The sequence below is a fragment of the Gasterosteus aculeatus genome, chromosome 7 (genome assembly GCF_964276395.1).
Source record: "Gasterosteus aculeatus chromosome 7, fGasAcu3.hap1.1, whole genome shotgun sequence".
Lineage (NCBI taxonomy): Eukaryota > Metazoa > Chordata > Actinopteri > Perciformes > Gasterosteidae > Gasterosteus > Gasterosteus aculeatus.
The window spans coordinates 29004680-29030013 of NC_135694.1; the positions used below are offsets into that span (position 1 = coordinate 29004680).

Genomic DNA, 25334 nt, shown 5'->3' on the forward strand with positions numbered 1-25334 from the left:
AATTTCTTTGAAAATACACAACACATCATTTGAGATTAGACCAGGAGCTCCCGGCGCTTTTGATTTATAATAATATAATCCGTTTTTCCCCATTAGTAAGGATTTAGTATCAATGAGTTATCAGATATCAGTCCCATGACACATTTGTACTGCAGAATGAGACTTTAAATACATTCGTTGAAAAGACCTCTTTCATCTGAGTAGCTCGTTAAAGTATTTCAGCACTTTCTGCTACTGAAAAAACACCATAAGATGCAAATAATCACATAAAACATGTCGCATTAAGTGCATGATATGCAATTCATTATTTTCTTTATTTTTGATACTGTCAGGTGACACGTGAGAGATTTCAGGAGACTGAAACAGACACCGGAGGCCTCTAATGTGCAAAAGTGACGAGATGCAGTTTTTAAAGGGCCATTGTCTGAAGTCACCCAGCTGCAAACAGCAAGTCATGGCTTCCAAAGCAAATATAATAATAAGTAAGTACCGTAGCAAACATTTATCATGTGGAGAAGTCATTGTCATTGGTTTAAACTAGTGTTTGCATCCATCGAGACGTAAGTGTTCCTTGTAACACAACACTATATACACAATACAAGATACACAAACTGCAGATCATCTTTATACATGCTGATATATATATCTGAGAAACCAAATAGTGAAAGCTTTATTCATATAGTAAGGCAGAGGACATAACGAACTAACCTAAAAGAAGTAGTATCAAACATCTGTTAAAATATTCACAACTGCAACAAATCCAAAACATTTCATATTATATACAAAAATAGTACGTATGCAAATGCCCCTAGGAATATCTTATTAGAAAAAATAATAGGAATCTCATCAGGAGGACCTCACGTTATATATTAAACATGCACTTCCCGCAGAGGGTTTTCAGCCCAGCGGGCGTTTTGTTTATTTTCGGGGCGGGGGGGGGGGCAGTTGTTGGTGCAGGAACACTCGGCCCGCTGTGCTCATTTGGTCTTCGTCTTTGCGCCGTCCCAAAAAAGGGACGCGCTGCCACACAATAAAACTCTCACACTTTGGACTCGCTCTCTATGTTGGCGATGTCGCCGTTCCTCTCCGGCTGCCGGTCCTTCCCCTGGTTGGCCGCGCCGGTCTTGGCCTCGTGGCCCTCTCGCTCGGCCTCCGGCAGCCCCTGCTGGCTCAGCCTGCTGGCCAGGGACCAGGTGAGCGGCAGGCGGCTGCGGTTGGTCATGTCGGCCAGCTCTTTGGCGCTGCAGGCCGGCGTGTTGGTTTCGTATATGTCGTGGAAGCTGTTGTAGTCCACCTCGTAGAAGCCGTCCTCCAGGGTCAGGACCGGAGTGAAGCGGTAGCCCCACTTGATCTCCCTGCTGACGTACGAGCTCCTGGCCTGGCACGTCATGCCTGGAGACATTAACATCATACACTCATGTGCTCGTCACACGCCGAAGAAAGACCTAAGTGTCTCAGGCAGCTTCTGCCCTTGAAAAGGGTCTCTGACTCAAAACTGTCATGTTTCCAGGGTACGACATGAAGATCTAGATGTTTTAGTCAGGCCCAAAGAGGTGGATCAACAGACAGACCCATATTACCACTGACTAATGGTTACTGGTGCCATTGTTTGTAATACAGGCATAATGACGGCACAAATACAAAACCGTAAACATTTGATGACTCACCTGTGGCCTCCACCATCCCCTCCAGGATCACAACGATCTCCAGGTCGTCCCGGCTCAGGTGGGCCTGCGAGATGTCCCAGAAGGGGCTGCTCTGGTTTATCTCGTGGCAGATGATGAGCGGCGACACCAGGAAGAGCCTGTCGTCGCCCGTGTTGTAACCCACGTTAATGTCCGTCTGGTTCAAAGGGATGAACTCCCCTTCCTTGGTCTGCTTGGACTTTATAAGCTTGGCCCTGATGGAGGCCTCCACGATGTGCGAGTTCCGCAGGTCTCCGACTCTGAACATCAGGCACAGCCGCCCGTCCCTCATTGAGATGACCGCGTTGGTGGAGAACACCAGCGTCTCGGCCCGCTTCTTGGGCTGGGAGATTTTGACAAACATGCAACCCACCATGAAGGCGTTGACGATAGATCCCAGCACCGACTGAATCAGAAGCAGGAGGATCCCCTCGGGGCATTTGTCCGTGATGACTCTGTACCCGTAGCCGATGGTGGTCTCCGTCTCGATGGAGAACAGAAAGGCTGAAACGAACCCGTTGAGGTTATTGACGCACGGAGTCCACTGGTTGTCTGCCAAGTGCTCCAGGTCGCCCCGAAGGTACGCGATGAGCCACCACATGAAGCCGAAGAAGAGCCACGTCACGGTGTACACCAGCACAAAAATGAACAGGTTGAGCCCCCATTTGAGATCGACTAGCGTGGTGAAGATGTCCGTCAGGTAGCGGTACGTCTCTTGAACGTTACCGTGGTGGACGTTGCACTTCCCGTCTTTCCGGACGTAGCGCTGGACCCTCTTTGAGATTTCCTTTTCTGACAGCTGTTTAGGCAGGTCCTCCCGGGCCTGCTTTGGCAACTTAGGCTTTTTGATGATGGCCGGGCTCTCCACATCCTGCTCCATGGGGTTTCTAGGTAGATTCAAGCCTGGCAGAGAAGAACAATCATGGTGGTAACTAGTAGTAGTAGTAGTTTGAAAAGTGCAAGAGAGTATGCATTTATATAGAAATATGTAGTTGTCCATTTTGGGCTACATTACACGTCTACTCTGCTACCTTTTGGAGTCAAATATTATATATTTTGCGACTTTAGGTAAATAATAAACCAATAAACTGATGCAATAATTTGTATCACGACATCCACGGGAATATACAAATGAACACCACTGACGTCAGTTCGTCAGGTCGAACCCAAGTAGTTGGAAAAAACATCATTTGACACCTCTGATGTCTTTTCCACACTCCCGAAGCCGCCGTCAGCGGGTCATTTGCCACTGGGACAAATGGGTGTGTTGAAGCCGTTCTGCTCACCATTCACGGGAGAATATTATGAGCTCGAGCAGGGCTGGTTTCCATGGCAACACACGGCACCGTCTACCAAAGTACTTCAATAAAGCAGGAATGCACTGGATGAGGCTCCACGCAGCGTTAAATAACAGCTGTCTGTTTCATGTCGTTTCATAATAATCTCATAGTCCTTGTATGTCTGCTTCCTGCATGAAGCTGTTATTTGTGAAGAATCTAGTTGTCATTTTAATTCTTTTATTCTTCGCTCCAGTAGATATCCGATTCGTTAGGCCTGCCTTCGTTGGACTGGTCAGGTTCAGACTCGTGGAGTGTGTTTGGTCGGGGTCGGGATATGAATATCGTTCCAAGCCCCCAAAAAAACGGAAAAACAAATGTGTCCCTCGGGCAGATTACCCGCAAAATCAGACAAAACCATCTACGGTTCAGTCAGTGAAAAGCATGTTAGCCAATTAAAAGGAAGCAGGAGGCGGTTATTCTATTTGATGTTGTATTTCCTGATACAGTGGAAGGATCAGCAAAGAGAAAAAAAGAAAAGAACAGACCAAAGAAAGTGACAAAGAACAGATCTTTCACGAGGTGATTTTGTCCGCAGAAGCAGCCAAAGTCAACACAAAATGAATGTTCTTTGTTGCTCTAACAATGAATTAATGTGAGAGACGTTATCATCATCTGGCCCTGAAATGACCCGCGGCCGTACAAAACATTTTTAGCATGTTTCATTTCATCGTTTTGGAAATTTCCTTTAGGAGATGGAGACCAAAAACCGCAAGTGCACTTCAATTAGATGGGCTGCAATAAACACAACTGCAAATAACTTCATACGTCTCTCAGTGGTGTGTGTGTGTGTGTGTGTGTGTGTGTGTGTGTGTGTGTGTGTGTGTGTGTGTGTGTGTGTGTGTGTGTGTGTGTGTGCAGATTTAATTTACAACCAGCCCAGTAAGGTGCTTTTCTGTATTAAACATAACTGTAAAACACATGTTAAGATTAAATTACAGCCAAAGGACTCATGGAGCTCAAAACCAAATTATGCTCAAAACGAACTGGTCGAAGGTGGACGGGGGGGTGAAAACCTTCCATCATATCGAGGGCGGGAACAATGTCACAATGGGGAATAACAGCATATACTTATACGCACAATTCCAAACAAAAGACTCTGACGTACGTGGATTGTAATTGGATTCTTTCGACGAAAAGAGAGAAAAACACTATCCGTATCCTAAAAGAACCAAGGGGCCCATTTACAATTGTAGAACGCTCTCGGCCTGAGGTGAGATGTGGGCCCACATCAGGCACCGTGTCGGAGGGACTCTAAGGAAAGTCCATCGATCGGTACACACTCGCTCATGATATTGATTCTGAATCATCTCTGCTGTGTGGAGGAGGCTGTTAACCAGGCAGCTATATCCCAACGTGGATCCAAAATCGAGCGGCGGCCACGTGGGGATACGCGCTATTTTTAGGCCCACACCAAGAGCTGAGCACAGGCATGAATGTCTCAAAGAAACAATGTTTAAATCGTAGGATTTTATCATATTTCTTTTAGCTCTTTGGTTATCGGGGGAAGACTGATGGATCAGAACCAGCCGCGTTTAATAACTGATTATATAAACGGCAGAATAATGAAGCACTTTTGGTTACATAAAACAATGTACTGCTGTTCTTCCGTGTGGCGCATCGAGCCCCATTATTTAAAGTGATGCAAGCTGGACGACCGTCCACTGTTATCACAGGATCCTTAATGCGCTTTACATCTGGCAGCAACTTTAATGCATAAAACACATGTATAGTCGATAAAATATTATCCTTTGTTATAAAGTGAACCACTCAACAGTTTATACAATTACAGCCGATTAATCACTTCATCGCCTGATGGTATTTATTTATGCATAAGGGGATATTTTTCTAAAGTAATCATTTTTGTATCATAAAAAATGATCCTGCACTTTTACTCCTATAGCGAAACATGTATTTGAACAGATTTAGCTGGTGAGAGGATAACAAAGGTAATAAAGTGGCCCACCTGGTCAGCCTGTTAACAGGGACCACCTGTGTGTTCGATGTGGTGGTGGGGGGGGGGGGGGGGGGGGGGAGGGTGTTGACCTGCATGTAATGAGCATAATAAACAGGATTTTGTTGTAGAGCGGGGATAAGCTAAACGACGGGCCGTTGTCATGGAGACGCAAGAGCTCCAGATAACAATAAAAATCTTCTTTATGTGCGTTTTCTCCGTGTTTCCTTTAACGCACCAGAGGAGCTGGTCGCTGGAGGTCCTCCCGGGGAGACCCGAGGGCCGCCGCGGCCTGCGGGCTCTCACAGCCCAGGAACACCTTCATTTTTTGGTCTCTTTTTCAATCCATCACCGGCAGCTTATTTTACCTCCATCACATCAACAGGAAGAAGGGATAAGAAAGAGTCCAGTCTGCTGTAGCCTATAATTAATATTTCCTGCGCGTAATCACACTTAATTAATCTCTCATTTGGCTGTGTTGTGTAACCCCCCCCCCCTCCCCCGGGGAAACAGATAGTAGATGATTACATTACAAGCTGCCAGTAACGCGAACAGGAAAAGGGAGGAAAGGTGCATCGTTACCTCGCGCAGCAGAGTCATTCCTAAAGGCGCTTCGGTCCCATGAAGAGAAAACGTCCCGGCTGCGGGTTCGTGGTCGGGCGAGCCGCTGTCTCTCCTTCCGCGAAGACCGACTGGAGAAGAGCCGCTAATGCCCCGACTCCTCCATCCTCAATCCGGAGGAGAAAAAAAAAGAAGAAGCGCCGAGCAGTCAGCCTCCACCCCTCAGAGGGAGGGAGGGGGTGAGGTGGAGTGAGGGGGGGGGGGGGGCGGAGACATGGGTGGTGATGAGACGGAAAACAGCGTGTTCTTCTACCGCATGTTCATGATCACTTAAACAACCTGCCAGCGCCGGAGAGTAACGGAGTACTTTTACTGCAGGGTTCTTCATCTTGTTAGGAAACATTTTTTGTTTTATAATATTTTGGTTGAAAATCTCATTCTATTCTGACAGAAATGAATTAATGAAACTCTATCTGGGGCAGATGTGTATATTGCTGCTTTCGGCAAAAATGAATTGATTTGAGTACCTGGCCGAGGACCAGGATGGTGCCCCTGACAGAGGATAGTATTTATCATATGTTTACATCCATAATGAAATGTTTGGCTGTCCATGTTGTTGACTTGGACACTTTCTGTGCAGGTCATTATTTGATTTGATTTTTTTAAATTGATTTCTTAAATGCAGTTTTACAGGAGTACCAACCCCACCTTTGAGGGACGGGACCGTGCGAAATAAAAGGACAGTAAAAGCATTTCACCGTTTGTTTTTACTAACCATGAAAAATAAAAATACCATTTACTTTTCTTTGCAAACTAACTAAACCCAAATAATACAATGGAACAAGAGCTTCCTAGAAGCTAACAGAAGAAGATAAATAACAATACGCAGATACTGCAAACATAACAGTGTAAACAAAGATTAGCAGTGTTGCATCTCTCCCGCTCGTATGTGTTAGAATAAGCATGTTATAAATGTACCGTACTGTTGCTTTCTATTGTTGTTTATCAGATTCTTTCACAAAATAAAATCACATATTGGTTACAATCACAGAGTGCCTTCACTTCACTATCAGGTACAGGGAAGAACATTTTACTTAACTTAAAAGGTGGAATGAGGTTGACAATAAAGAGCAATAACGATTGATAGCTACTAAATATTATATATACATTATTTAACTTGGAAACAATAGAAGAAAGTGTAAATGGCTGCATTTCATCAGCAATATTTACTTTGTGTGCAAAATCTTCAGCTACCTTCAATCCCCGGCAACTTTGAGTAAAATGTGAAGAGCGACAACATGGATACAACCCCAACATTTCTCACATCTTTAAAAACAAGCTCCTCAGGAGGTTGCATAATTAAAATATACTCTGTTAATCCAAAAAGGAGCAGGTTAAACACTTCATCTGCACCCTGAAACAAAACTTATTCCTAAAAAATAAAGATTTGACTTCATACTTACTTACAATATTCAATATCAACTAGTGTGATTTACTCACTGAGAAAATATGAGGCGGTTCTGAACTCGATCACGTACAAATTCAGCTAAGGGAAAAACTAAGTAAGAAAAATAAATCAAAAATAATAATAAAGTTAGGCCAACGTCAAAGATGAACTTTTAAATGAAATAAACAGTCGTGCGACCAAAGTCTGATGCGTCATCTCAGGCTTCAGTTTTTTGAGGCTTCAATACATCGTCATTGTGTCTACAACCGTAAATGTTCATCCAAAGAACCCCAACAAACAGTATTTGTAGTTTTTACACCTGCACGTTTTTGCATTTGAAGTGTATAAAGATTGATATAAAGTTGTGAAAAGAAGCTGATTATCGGGCCCCATTCAACCAACGCTGCAACATGAAGCAACTTTAGTTCACTTTTCTTTAACTTGCATGTAACAACAGAGAATGTGCCGGACCGAAACCTACCAATAATATCCTGATTTAAGGTTAGACCTTTGAATAGTAACTTGAAGGAATAGTTCCCACAAAAGCAGCCTGAAGTCTTTATGCAGCTCACCTCGTCCCAGAAAAGGGGTTTTATCAAATGACGTGAATGAAAAAATGTAAACATATCAGTGCAAACAGACTTTAACAGCATCCGTCTAAAAGACAGCAAAAGAAACTCCTGTGCAGCTTCATCCGAAGCATTTCTGAGGGTAATCTAAAAATGCTTTGTTCAGCAATATCATAGCAAAAATAGTTTTGTTTGTGTTTCCGTTGGATACAAAACTCTGATTATGCTGTGCGGGACGTTTCTGGAGGTGAAAGGTTTTATTGATCAGCGCTCGGCTCTCCTAAACGCTGTTCAATAGACCGCAGAGAGCCAAAGGAGAGTAGAGTTAAGCATTTAGCTTAAGGTGTAACTTTAAATAGTACCTTTGTGGTACACCAAACAGTAGGTTTGTTTTCCCTTTTCATGTTTGAATGTCGACATGTTTCACCTCTTCCTTGTGAGCCGGAAGTGAGTTTTTGACACATCTTTACCGAGAGTGATTTCACACGTTTACATCACTGCATCAAGGCGACGAGTTAAATCAATGCAGGTCAACAAAAACAGGACTAAAGTGGTGCTGTGTTACTCTTAAAAGTAGTAGTGTTGCTTTGGTATAAACCCTCAGTTACCAGGAAATGAGACAGACTTAAGTTAAACTAAAGAAGTTCAAAACAGTGCTGCAATAAATCCCACTTCATTAAGTTTTAAATTAAAGATTTAATACGGGACTGTTGTGTTAAGACTGCATTGTAGGCGGCCTCGATAAACTAGCAACTGAGTTTAATTAGTGTTTTTCATTTCTAAAATAAAATGTCAAAGCGTGATTTAAAGGGTCACATTTTAAGACATCAGCACAAAATATTGGCAACTTCAATACAAAAACCAATATCGGTCTAGTTGTAGTAAAAAGGGAACCCCCGTTCTCTGGCATTTTGGTCCCATCGGCTGCCCACCCCCCCCCCCCGGCCCCTCACCACCACGTGATCTTGAACTCGTAGATGGGCCTCTTGCAGTAGTAATGGTTGATCAGGTGCTTGTCGCAGACGCCGATGCACTGCTGCTCGGCGGTGATGCCGCGCTCGGCCAGGTCGCTGACGATGCAGTGCAGCAGGTCGTAGACGTCCGCCACGGCCTCCCACGGTCCGAAGGAGACGTCCACCTCGCAGTGGTGCTCAAAGAGCTTGGCCTCGCTGTCCGAGCGCTCGAAGCGCAGAGAGTTAAACAGAGGCCGCTCGTACGGCGTGATGGGCATCTCCTCCTTGTAGACGCAGATCTTCAGCTTGGCGAACCGCGCCTTCTTCTGCATGGCCCTCAGCTTGGCGATCTCCACGATGCGCTCCAGATTGTCTGAGATGACGAAGATGGTTCGGACATGTAGGTAAAACATCTCTTAAGAGAGCAACGTCTGTGTATTATGTGCTGTCGCCGTGGGCAACCAAACCTCAACCCGGCTCTGCGTACCTCTGTAGTAGGGCATCAGGTCGAGGAAGGCCTGCCGGACTTTCTCCCCAGTGAGCGGCTGCGTGTCCTCCAGGCTGTCCAGCAGCGGGCCGATGGAGTAGAACTGAGCCTCTCTGTGCACCGCTCGCACGCGGTCCCTGTGAGGAAGCTCGCCCTCTCGCAGGAAGTTCAGGATGTCCCTTTAAATGGAAACGGATGTTGTCTCAAACTGATGCAGTTAAAACTATATTTCCGACTACTCCAACACTACTGGAATGTATACTGACCGTACGCCGCTTCAATATATCCACTTAGCAAACTGCAGCCGGCCCAAAGAAAAACACACCCACTTAATATTTAGAGCCCACCAACTATGGTTCGCTCTTCTCTCCAATTCTTTTTGTTTTGCAGCCAAAACCATTTTATTTTTAAATAATAAATGCATTTATTTGAATTATGTGGTCTATTTTATTTGTGTCTCTGCTCATGCAGTAACATACTCGCCGGTAAACATTGAGGATAAAACCAATGCAGAAAAAGAGACGTCCCAGAGGAAAAACAGAAACTGCCGCAGTGTGCAACACAACAGCAACTGGAAGATTTATTAAACAGCAATTTCCACAAAAACACGGGGTGGTTGTACGTCCCACCTGTAACGCCTTCTGTCTGGTTTTAGTACTTTATTTAGCTACATACGGCCTCTTGTCTCATTCTGCTAGCTCCTTGTATATGAATCTTTCATGCAAACAACCTTTTTTCAGACACATTCGTACAGGACTGACCTCGCCTCAACCTTCCGCTTACATAATTCACACGTGTTGAATATTTAAACTGTTTTGCTTTGGCCTTTTAGCAACGCTAGCAGCTCTCTTCAGTCCAGCATTAAATATCTTATAAAACGCTGTATGGACGTTGATGTTGCGCAGACGATGACGCTTACTGACAGCGGTGATCCTGATGACTTTTCTCCTCTGGCGACGCCGTCAGCGTGACGTTTGAGCGTTATGAGCGAAATGTCTCTGTTGAATATATTGCCCAGAACGTCCTGAAGGGGCTACATCCCACCAGACTGCAATCAGTCTTCCACCAGCTGCCAGCTCGACAGCAGTGAATAGAGCCGCCGTGTTTGTTGTTTACGCTCGTGACGATCATTTTACTGGAGCTGCTTTGTGAGCGAAGGCTGACGGGACATCGGTGTTACAGACTTGGGGCCAACGCCGCTGCTTTCATTGGAAGAGAGTTGGCAACAATATTTTTCTTTTAACTGTTGTATTATTGTTCAAATTGAGCAAATTACGCTGTTTAATCTAGTGTTTCTCCTGGGCTTCCGTGCAAAACATATAAAAGGAATGATGCAACATTCGCAGTACCCAAAAGATGCAAAGCACAAAAACAAGTTACACACGTAGTGGAATAGGCCAAATAGAAAAGTATGAATGTAAATTAGAGTATACAAATACATGTAAATAGCACCGTAGCTGTTTGTGGGCCCCTGGGGAAATCCACTGTTTGTTGTTTTGCAATTATTAAAAAGAAGCTTTCCTCTTAATTGAATATAAATTAGTTTTTTTCTTGGGGTCTCTGCAGTTTAGTACAAAATGTTTTGTTTAAGTACAAATCTCAGTGAAGATCTGTTGATGTCAGTAGCTGAAATGCACACGACTCAAGATTTTAATCAGTTTTTTCCCCGTTCAACCCTCACCAATGCAAAATACCACTAGGCTGTGACTGAAGGCTCTTGTGTAACTACCCGCTGCATGCCTATGCATCAGAAAACAAGCACAGAAATAGATATGCAAAAGAGTTTATTGCACTGACAGAAGCCTGTCAGAAAATAATGAACCGCCATCTGCAGTTTTATGAAACCCTTTAAGATGGCAGAGTGTGAACTTTTGTTATTGTCAGCTCCCTCCAGTTGGCATTCACAAACCTCACATTCTCACACTTCTTTTCTGACATATTACTGCAACTTTTCCCTGAACAGGTAAATACATCTATACACTACTGTCGACAAAGTTTGGAATACGCTTGTTCATTAAGGTCTATTTTAATAGAGGAAATCTGTATAATTCAGACACCAAATGTTTTCTTAGTAAAGGTTTTGGTGACAAAAGAAGAAGGAAACAATGATGATATTTGAATAAAACTGGTGCAATCGGGCACTAAATATTGAGTCTGTCTGTTTTTTCTTTGGGCCATCTGCAGTCTACTTAGTGGTGAGATTGAAGAGAACTGATTTGAGAGTCAAGTAATTGCATCTAATATTCCCAGATCAAATTCATTTCTATTTTGAGGTTTGAGGAAGAGCTTTACTGAAAGCGACACCTTGCCTGCTATCATTCATGCATGTTATCGGCTGCATTGTTGTGCTCTTCACAATGAAAAAATACGTGGTGATTTCTTATATTCTCGTTGAACCGACTGTACAGTAATCTTGATTGAATAAATAGCATAATCCCCTCTTGATTTGTTGGTTTGAAAATATTTTACACACAGTGCAACTCACGCAAAATATGTTCCATCCCGATCGATGAAGTAGCGTCCCTCAGCATCACGTGGGATGTAATGACGCCCGCTGAACATGGCGGCTAACATCGTGTCCTCGTATCGCCGCAGGGTGGACAGGCGGGTGGTGAAGAACGTACCCCCAACGTTCAGAGAGATGACCTCTGGAAACTACAGGAAATATGGAAAGAAAAGAGACTCTTATGATTGTAACACACAACAGTAAACAGCGTAGATGTGTTTTTCATTGTTTGAATAATTTGTTTCAATTATAAAAACGTCTGGTTTGTGTTTAATACACTATTAAGACTTGAAGCTTTCAAACATGCAGAAAATTGTGGTGGTTAAATGTATTTATTCTATACCAACAATTAAAAGAAAAATGTACATAGATGGCAAATAAATAAATGTGCAGTGTATAAAAAAATAATCTCACTGGCATAATTTTTTGTTCATTTTGTTTTGTATATTTGGTTCCTCTTTGTATACTGACTAGTGCTGCATTACATCATAAGTTTAATTAATTAATGGTTGGAGTAGTACTTAAGTTTAAACACTTTAAAAAGAAATGCTAATTGAACACATCTATATATAAAGACCTGTGAATACTCTCTCCTTGGCTTTACTCTCACACCTCAGAAGTAAGAGGATTATTCTGCTAGATCACATGGTCGCTCGTTCGCTCGAGTCATGTGACACACGTGGCGGCCAATCAGGAAGAGGCGCAGCGAGCTCAACCCACCTCTCGCCCCCGTGGAAAAAGCCGTATACAGTTAATATTTGGAAGCATAATAATATGTTGTGCACACTAGTATAGCGTATATGTATATGGGTATTTCTTATACTTTCATGGTGTGGTGGAAACGGCTCTTATCCATTGACTAATAAGTCGTATGTTTGTGTGTGCTATTTAAAATTGGATGAAATTAACTGAGCATCAAGTACTATGCTAATTCTGAGCTATTTTAGTATCCCCCCCTACTGCGACTGCACAAACTACAGCTCAAATACGTCACACTCTACTACACTTATTTGACAACCGTAGTTGCGTTGTAGGTTTTATATTACTAACAATACAAAACCAGCCAATAAATGGGTTGTTATTATTATGGATTAGGATGTATTGCCCCCTTGCTACCAGTTTAACTGCTCATGTTTCAAACTAAGTTACACAGCATGTCAGCGCAGTTATACCGGTTGTGTGCCGGGTGAGCGTGATTCCCCCCCCTCCCCTGCCCGGTATAACGGTGTGGTAAAGCGGCCCTGCCCTACCTCCGGCTCCGGGGTGTTGAGCGACGAGCGGAGCGGCTTGCTGAGGGCGAAGCTCGGCGCCGGGGAGGCCGGCTTTCGGAAGTCATCCTCCGCGGCGGAGTCCGAGCTTGACATGGCATCGCCCGGTTTCTCGGTGTCGCTCGCGCCCGAGAACACCACCATCACCCTGGGTAGCGGCAGCGCCCGCCGCTCCTGGACGAACCGCCGGACCCGCGTGGTGGTGGCGGCGGCGGCGGCGGCGGCGGGCAGCGGGCTGAAGGACAGCGCTTGGCGGCCCCTCCCGCCGCCGCAGCTGTCAGAACCGTTGGAGCCGCTCGAGCCATTCCGCTGCATGCGCGCGGCGGACCAACCGTCGGGCGGCAGCGCCCGAAAGAATAAATCAGGGTCAGGGACGAGGAGACGACAACAACAACAACAACAAAACCCAACAACAAAAGCAGGGGGTGGGAGGGGACGGCGTGGGGGGGGCGCGAACACACCCCCTGCGTTCAGAGCGGAAGTAAGGGCATTCCGCTTCGAGTAATTCAAGAATTAAAGGACTACAAGGTCCGTGGCGTTCAACTGTTTCGGGCTCCCTCGGCGCTGTGGGCGCGCCGACGTGCGCGTACGTCTGGTGACGCGTCGTGACGTCATCACGCCAAAGAACGCTCTTGGACCGCGAGGAATCTAAAATCAACTACGATATGAAGTTAAATTGTTAATAGAAGAGCCTTACTGGTTTAGGCTGAAAGGCTAGCAAAGTCATGTTTGTTTATAAGTTTATTATTGTGGAAGAATTATTCTCAACGCCATTGTAAAACATTTCAATAACTTATTGATATACAATTAAACATTATTACTTATTCTGTAATTGAAATGTCACTGGTCACAACAACAGCTGGGAGCAAATCTTTTCGTATTTTTTGAGCATGAAGCATGCAGAATAATTTAAGCTGAACCAGAGGGATGTTTTTCTTCCCACCACAAAGAGATTGTAGATCAAAGTTGAATCTAATCTAATCTATTGGGGGCAAGTGCTGAAAATGGAACAAACTGAGCAATGAAGGCAGCCGGACCACTGAATGTACAACACAGCAAACATATGAGACATCTGTCCTTTGAGACATTTGATGTCTCCTACTGTATATCTTGAAATGTGTGGATTTGACCTGTGTACTTTGTGTGTAATTCTTCCTTGAATAAATGCTATTACTAGTGATGGAGTGTTTTCATAGTCTGGTTACACATAAAACTTGTGACACTTTTTTCTCATCGACGAGTGAACACAAGCTCTTTTATTTTATTAAAAGTAATTATCCGATGATATAACACTACACAATGAAAGGGACCATTTTGTTGCATGTGGATTGTGTTTCAAGCAGGTTTTGCATCATTATGCCAACACTTGATGTACTTTTACCCAAGTACCATAATGAATGCAGGGCTTTTACCTCTACTGTGGTGTAATATAAGGAATCAAGATATATTTCTGGGAGACATGTTGGATTTCACTGAAACTAAAAAGTACTCCATAAGAACAATTTTTAGGTACTTGTACTTTACTTGAGTACATACATTTTCTCTTAAGTCCGGCTTCCTTTTAGTTCAAACGGTTTTCTTAATTGTCTATGACTCAAGAACAGGTAAGAAGACGTTTTGGAAATGAGAATCTCTTATCTAAATTGTTCCTTAAAACGACGATGTTTTAGCAGGTGTTTATTTTCTGTTCTTTACGGCCACAATGGGCGAATGTTCACCACCACCACACTCATCAAACTCACCAGACCCACCAATGCATCAATGCATCCATCTCTTCTTCCAGGTCAGTTTTAATTGACATAACTTTGCAACATATAACATATAAGAAGCTTTTGTTTAGAGTGAGCGGACATAACAAGCATTAGGCTGGTTTCTAATAATAAATCCTCATTTGTTAGTTGGTTATTCTTTGGGTTAACAATCAAAAGTCTGCAAAGTGTAGGTAAAAGTAAGTAAAAAGTTCACTCTTTCCTTGTGAAATACAGCAGAAGCATAATTTACAGAGGAGCGTTAGAAAGCACCCTGACAGGAAAACATTATCCACACGTGATGGGAACCCGTCTTTGGGTTTTATATTAGTTCAACGCGCACTGAGGCGCGTCCCCTGCTCTTCAATGTCACTGCACTGTTCGAGTGTGCGTCTCGCATACAAGGAGGCCCACGGGTTTCAGTTTCGCTTTGGACCACCACATCCTGTGGACCCCTCGGCCTCGCTAACAGGAAAGCAGCAGCCGCCATTTCGACCATGGCGCACAAGACCTGTTGAAGTGCTTCACCTGCAGACGGCAGCTAAAGTCAGTCCACCTCAAAGGTCACGTAAGAGCTTTTATTTGTTGCTCATTTCTTATATTCCTCTGTGCTCCTGTGTGTTTTAGGTATGATCGGGGACTCCAGTCCGCTGGCTGCAGCCCTGGGCGTCGTGTTGGTGATGGGCTTGAGTCTGCTGTCTGTCCTCTGCCTGCGATGCAAAAAGAAATCAAGTGAGTGCAAAATTGTAAATGGTAATACAGTCTACAGACACAGTTGCACTTGAATCGGAGTGATTCCAGTCCAGTCAAGTCCTCTACGTCAAAAAAGTGCCCAGTGCAAGAAAAATGTCCCCTGTGACCGCTATACTATCATATATTATTATTACGCATTAATGTAAAATGGGAACGTACTGTTGTCGTTGGCGGAGGAGGAGGAGGAGAAAAAAAAACACCAAGAGTAGCAGATTATCTTCCTGTCAGTTAGAAAATGGATTAATTAAACTGTCCTTTCAGCTCCGCTTGTATAAACTGTTGGACAGTTTAATAAATAACATAATATCATGTCAAATATGTTTTGTGTGCAAATAGTGTACTTGCAAAGTGGCTAAATGTGTCTTGATGGGGCAGAAATACTCAGAGTCCTTGAATAGTACTAGTATAATAGTAGTATATAATAGTATAATAGAATAGTACTATTAGTACTAGTATTAGTAGTTCCAGCACGTCGTCGTTCCTTCAATAAGTCTGTTTCTGATCGGCTTGACACAACCTCTCCACCTCAGACAACAGCGAAAGCTTTTTTATCCGTTATTTCATTTTGAGCAGTTTGATTGAGGTTTATTTTGTGTGTCCAAATTGAAAATGCACACAAGAACACACAGGCGGAAACCCACTTAATGCTGAGGCGCCTCAAATGGAACGCGACAAAGATTCCACTCCTCACCAACCTGCATACGTCATCCAGGCCACCTCGTTCAGAGTGAATACGAGTCCCTCTTACGAGCCGATCAGATCAACGTGTTTAATCATACTATGGGTTGAAAGTACCACGAGCTACTCGTTGATCCGCCTTGTATTTCTTGCAGAGATCATACACGAGGAGCATCAAATATACAACCCGCAGACGTTGTGAGTGTCGTCCTGTGTCGCTTCATTGGATCTCAAACCATGTGTGCAGAGATATTATTGACACCATATAGACTTGATAAAGGTTTTGATTGATGGATGCCTTAGTTATGGAAAATGTATTAAATTTATAGAACATGTGTAGTTTCATTTTTCTTCTGTCTGTCCCATAGCAGCATTTTAGTGAATTCTTCTGATATTTAATGTATATTTGAGTTGTTTTATTTGTACCCTGACAGCCAACGTGGGGGGAGCGTGTTTGCTGTGACACAATCAAAAACAGGCAAGTGAGAATTTATTTCTTTTCATTGTTTACCTCAATGTGATTTGACATTTCATGTGTTTAAGGACCAATTGAATGTACTTTTGATTTACCTAACTATTATTATCACAGAGGAATATTGTTCTAGTGAATGCACTAGTTTTGTTCGACGTCTTACTTTTCAGACCTCGTTTAACTGAACTTTTGCAATTTTATTTTTCAGTCACCAGACCGAATCAGATCACTTCCCTCGCAGCGTACGTATTCTCTGACTCACATCTGCTAATCCTGCAGAAACGAATGTATCTTTAGAGGAACATTTCCTGTTGGAATAAGCTCGATGTGAACCGCATGTCTGTACATTCGGTGCAGAGCTTGAGCGACGCGGCTAGCTTAGCTTAGCATCAGGACTGGGAACAGGGGGCCAATGGCCTTTTCATCTGTACATAAAAATGAATGTACAAAAAACACTGATTTCAGTTAGAGAACGATTCATGTTTCCATTCAGAGCTTTCTTCTCTGCCGGGAGACAAATTCAAAGGTTTGTCTTGACAGAAATATGGGGTTTAATTTGTTTTGCAGTGAAACGAGAGAGGAATTTGGGGACTTGTCAACAGGTAAGATCCTCGTTTATACTCACGTCAAATCTCTGCACACATTACTCTGCACAGTGTTGAATTGAATCATCATGTGCTGCAGCTGAAATGGACGATCAGTTGGACTATCAAAATATCTCAAATGGTAAATTCGCACACACACACAAATGAATACATCCATCTTTAAAAGTGATAATTCTCACATGTTGTTACTGTGTTGCTGCAGCTCACACAGGATGCGCGGAACACACATATGTGTAAGTTTGAAGGTCTTGTTTCTACATTTTCTCATTAAAAAAAAGGTTTTATATACATGTGTAAAAACAGAACAAGCGGTTAAAACGCATCATATTGGTATATTGTCTTATAGAGCTCCACTCTCCGAAGCGGTGTACGAAAATGAACAGGACACAACTGGTGTGTATCTGCATTTTACCATTTAAACTACGTACAAAAAAATAAAATGCATTGACATATAAAAGACAAGAACATATGTTCAAAACTAATTATTCTTTTGTTTAGCATTCATTAAATGCCCTTTTTTGTGTACTTTTAAAGATGCGGATGCTGATCCAGGTGTCTATGCTAACGTCCAGGTTCCATCACCTCCATTAAGTACATATGGTGAGTCAATCACTGAATCAGAATACTCGCATGGAAATAAGTTCAAATGTCGGAAACATTTAACGCTTTAGTTTAACTCGTTCAAACAGAGGACGACGACTACGAGAACTCAGAGTTTTTGGACCAAGTCGTGGAGGAGCAAAACGACAGTGAGTGCCATGAATAACTCATTAAGTTGTAGGTTACTTGGTTCTGTGTGAATCTGATGGGGGAAAACTCCAAAATAATTTATGCCAACAAAATCTGGTTAATGAGGCTTGGTGACGTGACGCAACAATTCCACACGCAAGCCACGTCAGAGGGTTCAAACCATCCCTCTAAAAGATTCCTAAACCTGCTTTTCAGGTGATCCGGACTACGTGAACGAACACGACTGACTGCACGGGACGTGGACCTCGGCCTGCACTCTGAACGACGATGTAAATAAAACTACCAAGGACCTTGATTGCGTGTTAAAGTGGAGCCGGCACCTTAGTGCTTCTAGATCCACTGGACAATTTAGGAAGGCGCCAATGATCCAAGCCACGTTACTTGTGACTTCTAAACATTACATTCAAGAACGCTCCACGGGTCAGTTAAGCTTGTTTAAAGAAGAACAGTAAAGTTAAATATAGAAAATCCAAATCATCACATGACTTTTCCAATGTATTTATTTGTGTTCTAAATAACAAGATTTGGTTTGTTTATAATCTTTTCCTTCATTCATACAGTATTTATTAATAACACCACTTGAACTCTGTATAATAAACATGTACATGATATATATATATATTTTGTTATCGTTACTCAACTTTCTACATGTAACAAACAAAATAACACAAAAGTTTTATAACTGCAGGATTATTTCACTTGCGGTGAAAACTATTTCACTGCAAGTTAAAAAAAGAGGAAACGGCAACAAACGTTTACAGAGACGGATTTATTCATCTGAACAGATCAGTTGACATCGACACGGCGCCGGAAACAAAGAAAGGTTTTTAAAGACTGAACGACTACGTACATCAAATGAACCGTTTGGTTAAATTTACTGTGGCTAATGCAGAGATGTTTCCAAGTGGGTGGTTACGCAAAAGTGAAACAATACACACACACACACACAGACAAACACACACATCCTCACACATTCACGCAAAACACCAGCTTGCTGACGGGAAGTTTAGGCGCTGCTCAGGGAGTCCACACCGGGCAGGACTTTACCTGAAAAGGGACAGATGGACAGTCAGTGGAAACATTTCCTCATCATGGGTCGGAGTTTTTTTATTTTTATCTATTTGGAATGAACATCATGTCTCAGTCGCTCACCCTCCAGCAGCTCCAGGCTGGCGCCGCCTCCCGTGCTAACATGGCTGACCTTGTCTTCCGTGTTCCACTTGGCGCAGCAGGTGGCGGTGTCGCCCCCGCCTGCACATGGAGACACATCACACGTGTTAAAAAGGTTTATTAGTTAGACATTTGTCTAGTGTTTACAAAGAACCAGTTCACCTTTGGGGGCGGCCTCAGGTTTTTCCCGATAATTGATAGTCTTTAGTGGGGAATTTCGTCTCTTACCGATGATCGTGATGCAGCCGGATTTGGTCACCTCCACCACCTTGTCCATCAGGTCTTTCGTCCCTTTGGCAAAGTTTTCCCACTCAAACACACCGACTGGGCCGTTCCACACGATCTGCTTGGCCCTGGCCACCGCCTCCCCGTAGGCCTTAGAGCTCGCCGGTCCACAGTCCAAACCCTGCAGGGGAAATTACAATGAACTGCAATGGAGGCAAAACAATCTGTAAAGAAGGAGAAGATGAAGAAAAGGTGTCTTACCATCCAGCCGGTGGGGATGCCGGCAGCAACGGTCGCCGTGCCGACGGCGGCTTTCTCATCAAACTTTTCAGCGGTGACGAAGTCGACGGGCAGCGTGATCTTGACGCCGTTCTTCTCCGCTTTGGCCATCAGGTCCTTGACGATGCCGGCGCCCTCCTCGTCGAACAGGGAGGTACCGATCTGAGGAGGGAGAACATCACCTCGTATCTTGTTCAATGAAAGCTGTTCACGGCCAGCAGAGAGAAAGAAGGTTCTTTGTTTTGTTGCCGTCACGATCGACCAAAATTTCACCTCCCAAGAAAGATATGAAAGGAGAACTTTTGTTTGACAAACAAAAGACGTTTCCACACTGCGTCACTGTGGTATCGATCCATGTGTACGTATGATTTGAGACGTCTGCCTCCATTTTTTAAACTTTAAAATAATCATTTTGTGTTGTAAGAATACATGTATTCATTTTCTCTGTGGAACATGTTTTATTGTTTACAGACGGTCAGGCATACCTATTTCGAAATTATTAACTGTACTTCCTGGAGAAAGTCTAAAATGAGATTATTTCAACACTCCATTATGCGTTGAGATTATTATTCAAAATATTAATTGTAATAAAATGTGCTGTTGCCTGGAGGAGAAAAGCAAGTGTTCGAATGCACAAGTGTGTTTTTTGTCCTGCTCACCTCCATGTTGTTGAGAACTTTGAGGAAGGTGAAGGCCATGCCGCCACCGATGATCATCTCGTCGACTTGATCCAACATGTTGTTGATCAGCTGGATCTTATCTTTCACCTTTGCACTGAGACAAAGACAAGAGACGGCACACATGAGTAAAGGTAGTAGAGTGATGTGTACATCTACACTGGTTCATAGAACGTCAGACCCGAGGTTATTAAAATAATGAGATTTGGTCTCCGCTTTAGGGATGCAACAAATGAATATCCTTATTTGATTAATCTGCCATTTATTCGATTGATTGATAAAATGTAAGCAAATATGACATTTTAAGATGTTGCTGATTCCGTGAGCCTCATTCATGCCTCATTGGATAAAGACAAAAAGGTGGCTGTGATTATGTTGTAAAATATGGTTCAGTTCCAATAAACATTCTGATCACTATTTTCTTAAGATCACAATTTCAGACACGATTCAACCAAAAAAAGAAATAAAAAAATCACTCCAACAGAGCTGCACTCACCCTCCCAGGATGGCCAGGAAGGGCCTCTTGGGTTTCTCCAGAGCCATGGCGAAGTAGTCCAGCTCCTTCTTCATCAGGAAGCCGGCCGCCTTCTGGGGCAGATTCACTCCCACCATGGAGCTGAGGGAGAGCAGCAGGAGGAGTCACGTCACCACAGAGGTCACGACCTGCGTCCTCCGGTAAATGAGCGCGCCGCTCACCTGTGGGCTCGGTGAGCCGTGCCGAAGGCGTCGTTGACGTAGACGTCGCCCAGTTTGGACAGAGACGCCCTGAAGGAGTCGATGTCCCCCTGAGAGGCCTTGGTCTGAGGGACGAGACAAAAGACACGGAAAAAGACTTTACATTGGCTGTGTGGGTGTTTGTTATGTGTGTCTCATTGTCGATCAGGTTCCTGCTGCCCTCACAAACTGAAGGGCGGAAAAAAAAAAAAAAGCCACAAGAGCTCGAGAGTTGTTCAAATGTCACTCGAGTCTCACACATTTGCTGCGGATTCGTACGTACTACACATTATCAGAAAGGTGCTGCTGGTCTTCCAGTCTGTGTTGGGAAGGCCACGCTGGTCTTTGCTGCGCATGTAGTTCAATGAATGATAAGTAGTGATTGTGATAAAGTCTGATAGTCCAGCAGCACAGTAGAAAACCAACCCCCACAGGCCGCATACCAACCAGGCCAGGAAAAGCAACACATCCCGCCGGGACAGCGGCGCTGACCTTCAGGATAAATGTCAGCGGGTCAAAGCTGCTGCTCTACAGGCGCGAGCCAGGATCGAGACATACGGAGGCAAAGCCCGCGTATTCTGGAGGATCACGCAACCTCATTTGGAGAATTACTCTGAGTATCTTCTGAAAACCATGTAGTGTTTTAATTTTTAAACGTTCACTAAACAGTGTCATTTCCTGTAGAATGAGAACTAAGTGAATTAAAATGCATTTAAATCACTGAAAACAAAAGCCAACATGCAGTCGGATGCAAATGAAAGGTTTTTTTGTCTGACAGCACCAGAGTGTTTGCACCTCCCCTCACTGTGGCGCCATCAGACGGTGACGCAGCCATTTCAGACGGATGCTGCAGCGACTCTGCGTTTTTCTCCGGGGTGACCCAGCAAAAAAAAAAAATCCAGACCAAGCGGGTCGCAGGAATTCTTTTGACATTTGTACTTTAATTTGATTAAGATAAAACATGCAGCCTCATCTGCATGTTGAGATTAGATTTGTCCCTTAGGATTAAGGACATTTTTTTAGTGCTTAAGTTTAGAAATCCCAGACCGTGATTGTGTTTTAATCAGAGTTGAAAAAGTCAGTTAGCTAGGAACACCACTGCTTCCTCACCTTGTGAAACAACACTACACACAAATGGTGCCGGCGGCAACAGGTGCTAAATGTGTCCCTGAAGAAAACCACCCAACAACTCCGGCTCCACGCATCTCAAATCATAAGTTGCAGGATTGAAGCATTCGATTTGTGACAAATTCTGCAGAAAAAAAATGCTGTTCCCTTGATCAGAACATGCAGGATGACGCCTCACCTTGTTACCGGAGGCATCCTTGCCCTTTCCCTCCTCGGCGACGTGGAAGCGGAGGTTCTCCAGCAGGAAGACGGATCCGGTGGCGGGATCGGCGCACGCGGCTTCCACCTCCGCACCCACACAGTCCTTCAGGAAGGTGACATCTCTGCAGAGTCAGAGGAAACAGGATTCTTCATTCTCAGCAGCATAGCAGGGTGCATTTGGTTGATTTTTATGTTGAAAATTTGACAAAAGCTTCTGTTTAGTTTAGATTGTTTTACTCAGTTTGCGCTCTTTTTTGTGTATGGGTCAAATAATGAAAAATTGTCAAGAAAAAAGTGAATTCTATAAAGAGGCATTAAATGTTACTCAGTACACGGAGCAAAAATCAGTGGCTTTTATTGTGAAGGGGCCACATAAAATGAATTTGTTGCAGAAGTTAAAATGCGATGACAGGAGGAAGATATTGATTTACGGTGGCCTCTTTGTCTGAATAGAAATCAGTTCATTGAAATGGATTATAAATAAAGATTCTAGTTATGGACTTTATAAACTAGGTCACTCCATCAACTAACCTCCCCAGCAGAGTCTTGAGCTCGGCAGCGACGGGCTCCAGCGAGTATTTCTCGGGCACAAAGTTTCCGTCGGGGCGACCCAGATGGCTCATCAACACCACGGATTTGGCCCCGTTGTCCAGGCAGTGTTGGATGCTGGGAACAGCCGCCTTGATCCTGACAAACAACAATTTGATGCCAACGCGTCGCTCAAAGAAACCGTGAGATCATCTTATAAAATGAATGCTTTTTAAAGAAGATGTCTATTTTGTTAAAGCAGACACCCTGCTTCAGAAATGAGACTTTACCTCTGGTTGTTTGTGATCTGCTTGTCCTTCATGGGAACGTTGAAGTCGACCCTAAAAAGAAAAGAAAACTAGAATGACACTTTATTTTACGTTCCATTACTTTGTAGCAAAGTTCATTTCTGGCACTACAAACAACTTGGTTTGCTGCTGCGTCACATTCTGGTACTTCAATCAGACCCGTTCAGTGTCTGACCACCGAGCTGGTGGATCATGAAGCGGTGCACACGGGCAGCTCACGAGAACATGCTGCATCCCTCCTACTCCAGGCAGTTACATAACTACCTCCACTTCTGTGTCAGAGACCCGGATTTACTGAGACACATAGTCAGCCTTCACGCACGCACGCATGCACGCACGCGATGCTAGAACGGCGGTCCATTGTCTGAGCCTGAAGCCCCGCAGTCAGCGATTCAGCAGCTCTCACGCCATTAAAACAGCTGCTGTAGTTTTCCGCTCTTCTATTGTGCCAAACGGTTGCTCTTCAGAGCAGACCCGAATATCATGGAAGGTTTGGCTGCATCGGCTAAACATGTTCACACTTGACTCGCACGCATACCTTAGCTAATGGCCTACATAAGACCAAAGAACAAAAGATTTCATCAAGAAGAGTTTCTCTGACTTCATTACAAAAGTTTCTCTCTCAGATAAGCCGCAACTACTTTATTTTGAAACAGATTTCTTTGGGACACTACCGGGTCTCTACGGCAACGTCACGCCTTCCTTCCTTCCTTCTTTTTATTCTGGACGAGCAGCTCAAACGACGTCTCCCCGTCTACAGCCAGGGGTGCATTGAAGTAATAACGTGACGGCTCCGATACCAAGGAACTCATTGCCTCTACACGGAGACCGAACCAATGAGGGAGTTTGACCTTTTAACACGGAGCAGCGCGAGCTGGAGGCCGCTGCTGGCGAACCTTGTCCTATGCTGCGGTTCATTGCATCACCAATCTGAGCAAACCAACATGACCTGTGACATTTCCAAGGTGGCCGTGGGACTCAGGTGCCAATGGCCGACGTATACAAATGGGAATAAATTAGATTAGGATTGAGAATTATGATGCATTATTAGAGGTTAAGCTACTCCGCAGTGTATAAAGTAATCCAGCTCCACCAACTGGAATGCAAATTTTACGCAAGTCTGGTGCTTAAATACAATTATGAGATACAGTATAGATTTGAAAAAGGTACTTCATACTTAATACTCAATACACATTACCTCTGTAAATGACATGAGTAATTTTAATTCAAAATATATATTTTTAAACTAATTAGAATAACTCCGCATTATAAAAAAATACCTTCTGCATCTGCAACATGAAATACTCAAGCAGAGTAAGGTGGCTTTTAAAAACGTTATGAACAAATAGTCATGGGGAAATAAATAACCTCGATTACGACGGAATTTGCTCAGATTATGAGTGCAATATGTCACAGACACATTGACAGGATTATTGCAGTGATAGTTTTAAAGGATCGACTAATTTAACCTGCATGGTGGATGCATCCATTCAGCATCTCCTCACAGGCACGTACTGTGACACGGGCAAAACGCGACAGACAACGCGTTAGGCCGTTAACCATCTGCTCAGCAGCTAACTGGATGTATTTTAGACCACAGAACTTGTTTGGCAGCAGAACATCTTCGAATTCAAGCTAACGTTTTGCTAGCTAATGCCAAATAATTCCCTTCCCGTTTAACTAAGGTTAGCTAAACGGCTCGGCTAGCTACGCAGTAGCCGCTCACCTCATAATAACCCGCTTGGCTTTGACGTCCACCTTGTCCAGGGTGAGTTTGTTCGACAGAGACATGTTGCTTGTTTTTCTCCGCCTTCTCTTCGCTGGGTCTCCTCCGCTTCCTTCTCAGCCGGTTAGCTACCGAGTGACAGCAGTGACCTTAGCGAGGAGGAATAGCAGCGGGGCGGAAACAGGACACGCCTTCCTGTGCGCTGATTGGTAACGGTGAGAAGACGCCGAGGTATTTAATTGGATGTCGTTGCTTTCTGTTATTGGGCGTAAGGACGCGCCCCCTGATGACGCTTACAGCTCACACTCATTGGTTCATTCATTCATTTTAACGATAATGGAACTTGGATCTTATTTTGGAGTCAGTTAATGCACGCCAATTTAAATAACTTAAAAAAAATGTTGTCACAGAATCATTCATTCGGATGTATATGTTAAGTATTTTCCTTTTCTGGTTTTTACTTCTAATCCACCAACATTCCGAAGCGAAATACTTTTTAATTAAACACATTTTACATTAATAGTTTCTTACACAAAAAATATGATCAATACCAACAGAAAATTGCATATTCCTTAATATTAAAATATTACATTTATTTGTTAGTA

The 25334-nt window shown here is 43.6% G+C and overlaps 4 protein-coding genes across 4 annotated transcripts; 1 reads left to right on the forward strand and 3 right to left on the reverse strand.

Annotated features, from left to right (window-relative positions):
• Positions 1-307: 307 nt before the first annotated feature.
• Positions 308-6220, reverse strand: LOC120821903 (G protein-activated inward rectifier potassium channel 2). The gene is made up of 3 exons (XM_040181000.2): positions 5559-6220; positions 1668-2588; positions 308-1392 (listed from the first exon to the last, which is right to left on the reverse strand). Exons 2-3 carry the CDS (start codon positions 2563-2565, stop codon positions 1040-1042), a joined length of 1251 nt encoding a protein of 416 aa, XP_040036934.2. The 5' UTR covers positions 2566-2588; positions 5559-6220; the 3' UTR covers positions 308-1039.
• A 65-nt stretch (positions 6221-6285) lies between these two features.
• On the reverse strand, positions 6286-13940 carry kctd7 (potassium channel tetramerization domain containing 7). The gene is made up of 4 exons (XM_040181001.2): positions 12750-13940; positions 11479-11648; positions 8994-9172; positions 6286-8879 (listed from the first exon to the last, which is right to left on the reverse strand). Exons 1-4 carry the CDS (start codon positions 13080-13082, stop codon positions 8503-8505), a joined length of 1059 nt encoding a protein of 352 aa, XP_040036935.1. The 5' UTR covers positions 13083-13940; the 3' UTR covers positions 6286-8502.
• Positions 13941-14844: 904 nt separating this feature from the next.
• On the forward strand, positions 14845-18392 carry LOC120821905 (uncharacterized). Its single transcript, XM_040181003.2, has 12 exons — positions 14845-15061; positions 15143-15247; positions 16102-16144; positions 16381-16424; positions 16627-16660; positions 16986-17020; positions 17103-17144; positions 17226-17256; positions 17370-17416; positions 17558-17623; positions 17713-17772; positions 17969-18392. The coding sequence occupies exons 2-12, from the start codon at positions 15145-15147 to the stop codon at positions 17998-18000; spliced, it is 537 nt and encodes a 178-aa protein (XP_040036937.2). The 5' UTR covers positions 14845-15061; positions 15143-15144; the 3' UTR covers positions 18001-18392.
• A 135-nt stretch (positions 18393-18527) lies between these two features.
• Positions 18528-24999, reverse strand: pgk1 (phosphoglycerate kinase 1). The gene is made up of 11 exons (XM_040180999.2): positions 24730-24999; positions 22986-23036; positions 22699-22854; positions 22145-22289; positions 20821-20924; positions 20621-20740; positions 20107-20221; positions 19430-19609; positions 19172-19349; positions 18926-19024; positions 18528-18820 (listed from the first exon to the last, which is right to left on the reverse strand). Exons 1-11 carry the CDS (start codon positions 24792-24794, stop codon positions 18780-18782), a joined length of 1254 nt encoding a protein of 417 aa, XP_040036933.1. The 5' UTR covers positions 24795-24999; the 3' UTR covers positions 18528-18779.
• Positions 25000-25334: the final 335 nt, after the last annotated feature.

What these genes read in the sequence shown, in the direction of transcription:
- LOC120821903 (XM_040181000.2), bottom strand. Translation starts at nt 2,565, where the DNA reads ATGGAGCAGGATGTGGAGAGCCCGGCCATCATCAAAAAGCCTAAGTTG. An exon ending in GGGGATGGTGGAGGCCACAG is followed by an intron (nt 1,393 to 1,667) that starts GTGAGTCATCAA and finishes TAATGTCTCCAG; the next exon opens with GCATGACGTGCCAGGCCAGG.
- kctd7 (XM_040181001.2), bottom strand. Translation starts at nt 13,082, where the DNA reads ATGCAGCGGAATGGCTCGAGCGGCTCCAACGGTTCTGACAGCTGCGGC. An exon ending in CGGGATGGAACATATTTTGC is followed by an intron (nt 9,173 to 11,478) that starts GTGAGTTGCACT and finishes TTCCATTTAAAG; the next exon opens with GGACATCCTGAACTTCCTGC. An exon ending in CCTGATGCCCTACTACAGAG is followed by an intron (nt 8,880 to 8,993) that starts GTACGCAGAGCC and finishes TCGTCATCTCAG; the next exon opens with ACAATCTGGAGCGCATCGTG.
- LOC120821905 (XM_040181003.2), top strand. Translation starts at nt 15,145, where the DNA reads ATGATCGGGGACTCCAGTCCGCTGGCTGCAGCCCTGGGCGTCGTGTTG. An exon ending in CAGATCACTTCCCTCGCAGC is followed by an intron (nt 16,661 to 16,985) that starts GTACGTATTCTC and finishes TTTGTTTTGCAG; the next exon opens with TGAAACGAGAGAGGAATTTG. An exon ending in CTATCAAAATATCTCAAATG is followed by an intron (nt 17,145 to 17,225) that starts GTAAATTCGCAC and finishes GTGTTGCTGCAG; the next exon opens with CTCACACAGGATGCGCGGAA.
- pgk1 (XM_040180999.2), bottom strand. Translation starts at nt 24,794, where the DNA reads ATGTCTCTGTCGAACAAACTCACCCTGGACAAGGTGGACGTCAAAGCC. An exon ending in GCCAAGCGGGTTATTATGAG is followed by an intron (nt 23,037 to 24,729) that starts GTGAGCGGCTAC and finishes TTTTCTTTTTAG; the next exon opens with GGTCGACTTCAACGTTCCCA. An exon ending in TTCCTGGCCATCCTGGGAGG is followed by an intron (nt 20,222 to 20,620) that starts GTGAGTGCAGCT and finishes TCTTTGTCTCAG; the next exon opens with TGCAAAGGTGAAAGATAAGA.